Source organism: Glycine soja, chromosome 12, assembly GCF_004193775.1.
Source record: "Glycine soja cultivar W05 chromosome 12, ASM419377v2, whole genome shotgun sequence".
In the NCBI taxonomy this organism is placed as follows: Eukaryota; Viridiplantae; Streptophyta; class Magnoliopsida; order Fabales; family Fabaceae; genus Glycine; species Glycine soja.
In genome coordinates this window covers 15,300,196-15,309,734 of record NC_041013.1, presented here as the reverse complement: position 1 = coordinate 15,309,734, position 9,539 = coordinate 15,300,196, and the positions used below count along the sequence as shown (strand labels likewise).

Here is a 9,539-nt window from a genome sequence, read left to right as displayed (position 1 = left end):
AAAGGAAGCACTGAGTGCGGGTATACTACGTGATGCATTGGATGTCAACTAGTCCTAGGATGTTTTAAGGATATCTGGGAAACAATAATTGTTTACTCCAAAACTAATTCAATTTCTTATAATTGTTATTATTTAAACTCATTTATTAACTTGTTTTATTATATGGTGCAGTATTTTACTGATCAAAGACCATTGAAACCAAAGAGAATTAAGGCATTGCATTCAGTGGGCAAGATATTATTTGAAAGTTAAAAATCAAACACTAGGAGTTTAAGTGATGTTAGAATCGTAGACTAGTTATTATGTTAATTTAGATTAGGTTACAAATGATTTTATGTATTGACTTTCATTTTTCTTATAATTCATTGTAAATATTCAATTATATATAGTGGACAAAATTTAAAATGGTTGAAATTCACCATCTAGTCTGATTCTGCTTTTCAATTTACAAGTTAATTGGGGTAGTTACAAAAAATATAGTATATTAAAAAAAATACAAAAAACAACATCAATTTTTATGAAAATCAATGTGGTCAGTCAAAAACAACATCAGTTGTTGTCATTCAAAAACAACATCGATTAGTTTTCATAAAAAGCTGATGTGGACTTCTACAATTTTATTTTAATTTTTATGATACAACATTGATTTTGTACAAAATTTATGTGATGTAATTTACTTAACATCGGTTTTGGAAAATCGATGTTAATGTTGAGACTTTTAACGTTAGTAGTTTCAACATCGGTTAATAACTGATGTTGAAAGTTCTTAACCATAAAAGCCTATTTTATACTAGTGAACCAAGAATATAACTTAAGTTCCTTAACAACTTTCTAAATCTCAATTGTCTTTCCTTACTCTCTTTATAAAATAAATTAATGCTTGTAAGAGTACATATAGAGTCTCAATAAATTTAACAATACTACACACAAATTTTAATCCATTGGATTCAACTAAAAAAATCATGAAAAACAAATTATAGAAGGTCAAATATGTAAATAGGAAATACAAACAAATAAGCACTAAACCACCACCAACCAAAACCACTTGTAAGTACCTATTGTTAAGCCACTATACAAACGAAAGCAGAAAAACAAAAAATAAAAACATAATAATATAAGAGCAATAGAATATTGATTTTTGAAAAAAAAATCAAAGTTTACATACTATTTCGTACTCTTTCACAAACTCGGTAAGAAAAACCATACCTTTTTTAGATTAAATGGCACAACATATCAATATTTGTCTTCAAGAAACACTCCACATTTCAAATATCAAACAGCCAGTTGAACCTGTTTTTCCCTTTCTATTGATAAATGCTCATTTTTCTTTACCTTTATCATTTTATCTTCACAAAAACCATGGTGTTAATTAAAAACCAAATATCATTATCCCTAAATGTTGTCCATTGAAACAACCACACCTTTTTTTTAGAGTAAGTTGTAGTACCTATACAAATGAATGCAGAATAATAAGAATTTTTTTTTTAAAATATAGTAGCAATAAAATACTGATATTGAAAAAACCAGATAAAAAAACCCATATATTCTTACAATTTTGAAGTACTTCACAAATATTTTATACATGCCTAACTTGAATCAAATTAAAAAAGAGAATTAATAAAGCAGTGATGACGGAAAGGGAAAAATGAGAAACAATGAAATTAACTAAATGAATGGAACGCTTCAATGGTGGTATCTTTGGCAAACCATCTGAAGAAGATTTTGCTGCATTGAAAATGGAAAATGGAAAGAAAAACACAAGGGAAAAAAATGAAGAAACGGAGAAGGGGGTGAGCTCAGGATAGATACTCTAACAGGCAAAGAGCAAAGCAAGAGGATGAAGAAATAAGTATATCAACAAAATTTTTTGGGAAAACATAAAAGAAAAGATTTGCAACATTTTAATTGGTTACTTTTTTCTAAACCAAGGTCTAAAGGTATTGAGAATAGGGTTCTAGTTATTGTGTACATCCTTGCTTGCTACAGTTGCTTCTATAGCGAAAGGGAAGGAATATAGGGATTCGATTCATTTGAAATATATGAGCATCTTTAATGTTAGATCTCATTATGAGATCTTGAGTCAGTTTTTGATGGATCCTACAATATCAGATAGGATTTAAGATCCCTTTTACTTTTTGTTGTAGTGATATCTTTCATTTTGAATTCTTAAGTTACTTTTTGTACTTGCCTCCATCAATAAGGATCTCGCCAATCTTCTACTAGGAGCACGCAATATTGCCTTTATGGCCATCGATCTCGCGAAAATTGCACACATTGACAATCTTCGTGCTCTTCTTCGCAAAATCATCGAGGGAGGTGAAATATCTCATTCAGGAAGGGGTGGTGCTATCGACGGTGGTTTGAAGTGTCATGGCTGTGACGTGCCGAAGGTGCTAAGTGTGGTGCTCAACAACAACACATAGAGGGAGGTGAAGAACCTTGTCGGGGAAGGGGTGGTGTCGCTTGTGGTGGTTCCAATGCCCACTGACAACACATTTTTTAAACTTATTTTATTTTTTATTTCTTATTTTGAAAACTTGTTATTATTGTTTTGGATCTGTTCATATTTTCAAATTGGTTATTGTTCTGGATTTGTTCATGATGTGGACTTGGTTGTTGTTCTTCATCCCCTTGTTTTGTTCTTCCTAAAATTCCAAGAAAAATTGATTTTTAGGATTAGGCTGATTTCATGAATACAGATGAACAGGTAATTTTGCAACATAGTCTTTTTGTATATTTATTTTTCTGTGTATAAGATCACCAGAATAATTAGAAGGATAGATATCATATATACATCTTAAAAACTATTTTTCCGTTGCATATAAATGAAATCAATCATAAATAATTTCCTTTAGATCAAACTCATGAATTGCATAAAACATTTTCACTAGGAGCCCGTGTATATGCACGGATTGTTAAGCTAGTATATATAAATATAAGTATGGCATGAGGATATAAGTAGAGAAAAAAAGGATAGGCTCCATATCCAGAAATGCTTCTGCATTTGACTAATTTATACATTGATGTTGTTTCTGAAAGTAGAATCTCACTATCTTTTAGGAAAAAATATTTTATGGTCTCGGATCACTACATATCCATAATTACAACCAATTTTTATGTAACATGTAGTTGGAATATTAAGATTGGTTGAACTATATATATGGTGACTCAGACCATATAATAATTTCCCATCTGAATCTATCTTAATACACTCATACATTCAGTGCAGATGCTTGAGAACAAACTTAGCAAGCTAGAGAATAGTGTTCATATTGTTGTGACTAGGGTTCATATATATCTCAGTGCTAGGAGAGGTCCCAGGCTTTGCCACCTTTCATGTTGAATTTTTTGAGCCTCCCAAAGAACATGACCAAGATAAGGATAAACTTGCCTTTGCTACTCCACCTACCGGAGAATCCAACCCATGAATCTTTGCACGTCGCATCGGGTTTCAATTGCCTAGCGCAGCTGTATCCCGTTGAGAAGCCTACGTTTCCATAAGCACTGCACATTTTTTTGTTTACAATATAGTTTTCATTTAAGTAATACTACTATCAAGGAAGAAACATGCATCGATATATAATAGTTATGCGTTCTTTTTTTAGGGTCGCGCCCTTTTAAAGTGTAAAAGTTATACTATTTCATGTCTAATAAAAAAAATTCAATGGAGTAAATGGCTATCTTAATCTTAAAAGTATAAATTCGTTGATAATTTAGTCTGTAAAAAAATATAAATTCTAATTTATGTTAAAAGTATAACAATTATATTCTGCACATAAGTTAATGACAAATTAATTGGTTATTGAACTTTACAAATTTAATGTCAAATTAATTTTTAAAAAATACAATTTATTATTAAATTAGTTATTAAACATTACACAATAATAATAAAATGGTGATACAAACCTAATGTAATGATGAAACTATCATAATTTTTGTATATTTAGGAACTAAATCAGAATTTTTGTCCTTTTATAAACTAAATTATGATTGATTTATACATTTATGAACCAAAATGATAATTTATTCAAATTCAATTACCTTGTCCAGGAAATATACATAACAAATTTTGAATGAATGAATTAATTAAAGAAAATATTTTACATCACATATATGGGTGCGCACATATACATACATATTGTGAGTGTATTATGCAAAGAATGTAATGATCTATTAAAAATATTCGAGAAAGAGAGAAGAGAGATTTCCATGCCTGATGACTTCTAGGGTGATGTTCAACACATTAAAGTTGAGCGGGTCCTCTCTTAAGCTTTTGCTCTCAGTGATGCAAATCAGAATAATGAAAATGACCAAGTAAGAGAGTTGAGAGAATACAAGACACTCCAACACGCTTTTTTCGCTTCTCTTCGCATCATTTTCATGCTCTCTTACTGGTAAAAATGTGGTGTATGGTGGGAGGTACCTGTTACACAGATAAAATGACATCAAATCCACCGAATTGAATTATTTGGTTGAATATGTATCTTTAACAGGAATCATGTTCACACACATTGATTCTTCCTGATAATAACGTGTTAACAAATTATTATCAAGCAAGTGTTGGATCTCTTAAACATGCGCAATAGCATTTTCTTTAATTTTCTTCACAAAATTAAGAAATTCAAGATAATTTATGAAATTCGTATTAATTACTTCACAAACAATTGTAATCTTTTTTTTATGTGTGTGGTCAAATATCATATCTCATAATTCCTTTTCTGAGTAATCAAATCAAATCAATATTCCAGTTCATATGCCACATGTCAGTGGGAGGACAGAATATATGCGAACACTCACTTTTTGCAATTTACGAATCATTACAAGAGAAATTTGAAAATATATACAAAGAGAGTAAATATATAAATTAATTATACATGGATATATTCCTAAATATTCTGAATAAAGAAAATATGTATATTCGCTAACAAGATTTGAACGCTACAATTAGCATAATTTAGTTTATATATAAGATTACACGGTGCAGTAAAGCAAGTGATATAGAATTAGTTTGTTGAGTACAATTAATTAGTGAATGGAATTTCGTCAAGAAGCATTTGAATGTTCGCTTGACAAAACGAAAGAGAGATAATATGTGTTATACATTTTTTAGAGCAATAATATACTTATATCTATGATAATCAATTACATGGTTTTAAGATTAAAAAAACATTATTTTCTATCTACTTATTCATATACCGACTTGAGGTAAGAACTAGAAATAGTTAGTTCTATCATATTTAACAATAATAACATGCCAAAGGCACATTTAAGAACGAGTAACATGACTAGGAGAGTACCTAAGAAGTCAAATCTTCAAGTTAAGAGATGTAAACTATCATAACAATTAAACAACTGAAAAAACAAAAAGCACGCAGTTATTAAAAAAACACAGCACACACACATTAATTAGTACATAAAATTTGCATAATATTTTTCATGATATATTTTTGTTTCTGTTTATCACATCCCTTGTTTTATTTTATGTTTTTATTAATAAATTATTATAAAAAATAATGAAAATAATATGAGTTTAATTTTGATAGTGTAAACTATTTTATATTATTGACTAATTAAAATTCAACTTAAATGTGATGTTTAAAATAATTATTATGAAAATTCACTATTTTTAATCATATAATAATAATTAAAAAATAATATAAAAATTTAAGCTTCCAATTTATTTCTAATAATAGAATATAAGAGATTCTTTTCTTGTCTTTCAATTGTAGGACCCTGGTCGCAATAGCTTACCTTGGTGGACTGTTACAGCTAATGATCACAAAATTTTGTTTCATGTCCAATCACGCAATGTGATTAATGTCAACTAGGAAATACTACATGTATTAGGAAAATCAGAAGTGGGCCATGCTCATGGTGACGACAAAGTTACTAAATTAAATAATTAATTATCAGACAACCTGAAAAAAATATTAAGGAATGTAGCAAAAAAAAATTAAGAAAAAAAACATAATAATTCCGATACATGTTAAAATTATGATATTAGACAAAGAGAAGAAAAATATTATAGAACAAAATATAACATTGAATAATCTTTTGTCATATATATCATTTGACGAATAATAAATAATACAAGTAAAATAAAATAAAATATACTAAAATATATAATATTAATTATTTTAATACAAATGATATCAAGCTTGATAAATTTATAAAAAAATATATTAGAATAAATAATATGGAGTTTTTTTATAAAATAATTGAGTTTGTTAATTATTATTATTTTAGTTATTAAATAGATATAAATAGGAATATATGTCCTTTTAATTCTTTGTACATGAGATAAAAAAATTATATCATGATTTTTAAATAATAAAAATTATAGATTTCAATACCATAATTTTTAATAAATCAATCGGAACCCAAAGTGTTATTAATCAATTAATTTGATATTTTCACAGTCAGCTTTACATTAGTTTTACATTTTTATTTTCTTTACATATCATATGATTTTAAATGATATTTATTTTATATTCTTAATTTAATTTGTTGCATTATTTTAACCCCTTCCGTTTATGTTAAGAAAGACAGAGGAAAAAAAAAACAGAAAGATGAAATATGAAAGTAGAGTAAAAATTTAAACGTGTGAAAATGTGAATATAATATAATTTTGATATATTAAAAATAATACCAATTCAATAACTAGTTTCATGCCTATATACATGAGAATGTAAGAGTTGATATTACTTAAATACTAATTGTGGTGTTGAACTGACATTGTTCAGTATAATTAATTATTCATTCTCGATCATTAATTGGTATGGATTATATATAGTGAGGAGAAATTATTAGAGATATCATGTCATTTGTGAATTGATAATTATGTATCACATTGATAACACGTTGATTGGGATCATAAATCACATGCTGGATCATCTAATATTTTCTGGCGGGAAAGATAGAGTAGTGACTTACATCATGACAACGAAGAGTACCAATATGACTGAAGAGATGGAGGAGAGATCAAAAACAGATTCACCGGCGTGTCTCGCGTTTGTAACTTGAAACAAGGACGCCACCACTTTCTCATACACATTCAAACCCTCCATGATTTTGGTGTTCCACTCCATAGAGCAAAGCATCACAAACTGTATAAGATTAAAACCCAACACAGTAGCAACCAGGAGGCAACAATGAAGAGCAGAAAGCATGTGATCATAACCCACGTCTTTGAAATTCTTAAGCAAGTGCGAGTATTCCTCTCTTTTAGTAATCCTTTCCAGAACCATTATCACAAGCCTCAAACACGGTGGGTAAAGGGTGTTACCTAGAAGGATGTGTGGGAGAACAAGGAGAAGAAGCCCCGAGTTCTTCTTGAAAACCATCATGTTCTCGTTGGTGGGGATGAAACCACAACTAGCAAACGTGGAAACTATGGTAAACAAAGAAAACGTTGCAATCTTAATGCCTTTATTTTTCAGTACTTGTCTTGCACTCGGTACCAGGGTTATGTACAAAGACACAGAACTAAAGCCAACAAATTGAACCACCACAAGGTAACCTAAAACTAAATAAGTCAGGTAACTAAGACAGTTATACTTAAGTCTATCACTGTCGTTAAAGGACACTACCGTGCCCTTTGGAACGTTAGTATTATTACTATCACTTGGTTTGTGGTTTTCTGATTCTGAATGATGAATAGAAACTAAACCAAGTTCAATTTGATTGGCATTAATCGAGGGCTTCTTTGTGGATAAAAAAGGATTGCTGCTAAAAAAAATTTGGTCTAAACCAGAAGTATCATCTACCGGAGGTAATCTTGTTCGAGTCAGGTAAGAATGATTGGTGCTAACTTTATTTTGGACACTCCGGGTGAATTTATACCTAGCAAATACAAGGTCGAGCATGGAAGTGAAAACTTCGCCACCAACAAACATGAGAAGGGTTAGGAGAATTAGTTGAGAATTGGAGACAACCTCCATTTCAACGGCTACCATGCTAGAAACTGTGGAAGCAGAAACTGAGGTGTAAAAGAGGTCCAAGTCATTTGGTCTAAGGGGGGTCCTTGGCTTGGAGGCCTTGAGACCGAGGTAACCAAGCAGAGAAAGAATCACAAAATAACAAAGTTGAATAAAGAAGGGGTGGACATGGAAGGCTAGAAAACGAACCAAGAATCCAAGGCTGTGTGGGAAAAACCTACAAAAACGTTGATGTTGTTGTTTTTGACTGAAGTAGTAGGCAAAATTCTTCATCATTGTTTTTAATTGAACAAGTACGAGAAGGGTCTTGGTGTGGATGTACGTCTAATTGGAGCAATTTATAAAGCAATAAAAAAACATCTGTTCATGTGGGCTCTTGGTGGCCTCACTTAATAGGTTATGCAAAAGGAGGAGCATAAACACGCATACTCCACGGCTCCACCTCAGTAGTTGGAAATCATCTACCTTATGCGGACATTTATAAATTATTGATCATTTGATCTTATATAAATTATTGTGGTTGTTATAATTTGGTCAATATTTATTAACTTCTTCTAACCTGTCATGTTCTCACATTATACTCCACCAGAGTATATGGAATTTCCTACCTTCGTGTGACGCGTGGTGATATTCAAAGTAAAAAACCTGTTATGTTCAGTGTCAAAATAAATTAAATATTGTTAATGTTGCACCTTGAGTTGCTCTGAAACAGCATGTTCATGTTTGTCGTTTGATTTGAATCGGAGAAACTGGGATATCTTCAAATGGAATTTAGTGAGTTAAACTTTTTTTTTAAAGAATAATAGTAATATATAGTCTTATTTCATTTTTATAACACTTTTTACCACAAAGAGATATAAAGAAAAATGGATAATGTGAATGATTGAGAGTGATAAAAAAAATATTTTTTTAAGTGAAAATAAAATTATTAATTCTTCCAAAAACACTGATTCACTTAAAGGAGAATGCTGATATCAAATGATGGATCGGTGATACAGTGCAGTAATTGATTCCCCAACGTGATAAAGTTATCAAACAAGCAATTTGTGCTATGTCTTCCCCACTAACTTGTTGCATCTTCCACTTTGAGCATGTTGATGTGGCATCATCCCACCACAAACAAATACACCTCTATTAATTGTGAATGCATGCTGTGTAATTTTCATGAGACTGTGGTCTGTGTGAGACGAAATTCCATTGCCACTTTATCTTTAAAGACACTAATTTTGATTAATTTTTAATATAAAAATACTTTAAACCATAATTAAAGCTGAATTCTATTAAATATATTTATGAGTTTAACTCGTCATAGTCGAACTCAATTCAAGTAAATGTTACTGAATATATTCAGACTCTAAATTTAAAATATGTTATTGAAAAAATTCAATTGCTATTATCAACAATTATGTATTATTAATAAAAATAAGAGAAATTTATTCATATGATATTTTCTTAATAGCTAAAAAATATAGAAAAGAAGAAAAAAATGTTGAGGTGTTAATATATTCTCTTGTTCACTTTTTTCTTCATATTATTAATTTTAATTTGTTTTCTTTTTTATGTCTTTGTTCTTTTCCATCATAGTACTATTTCACATTATTT

The 9,539-nt window shown here is 29.8% G+C and overlaps 1 protein-coding gene across 1 annotated transcript; it reads right to left on the bottom strand.

The window, feature by feature from the left end:
• Positions 1 to 2,983: 2,983 nt before the first annotated feature.
• On the bottom strand, positions 2,984 to 8,260 carry LOC114379334 (sodium transporter HKT1-like). The gene is made up of 3 exons (XM_028337975.1): positions 6,934 to 8,260; positions 4,214 to 4,423; positions 2,984 to 3,504 (listed from the first exon to the last, which is right to left on the bottom strand). The coding sequence occupies exons 1-3, from the start codon at positions 8,211 to 8,213 to the stop codon at positions 3,306 to 3,308; spliced, it is 1,689 nt and encodes a 562-aa protein (XP_028193776.1). The 5' UTR covers positions 8,214 to 8,260; the 3' UTR covers positions 2,984 to 3,305.
• Between the last annotated feature and the right edge of the window lie 1,279 nt (positions 8,261 to 9,539).

Coding starts and splice junctions, on each gene's coding strand:
- LOC114379334 (XM_028337975.1), bottom strand. CDS start 8,213: ATGATGAAGAATTTTGCCTACTACTTCAGTCAAAAACAACAACATCAA. Junction 4,424..6,933: donor GTACTCTTCGTTGTCATGAT/GTAAGTCACTAC, acceptor TCTGTGTAACAG/GTACCTCCCACCATACACCA. Junction 3,505..4,213: donor ATCACCCTAGAAGTCATCAG/GCATGGAAATCT, acceptor AAAAATGTGCAG/TGCTTATGGAAACGTAGGCT.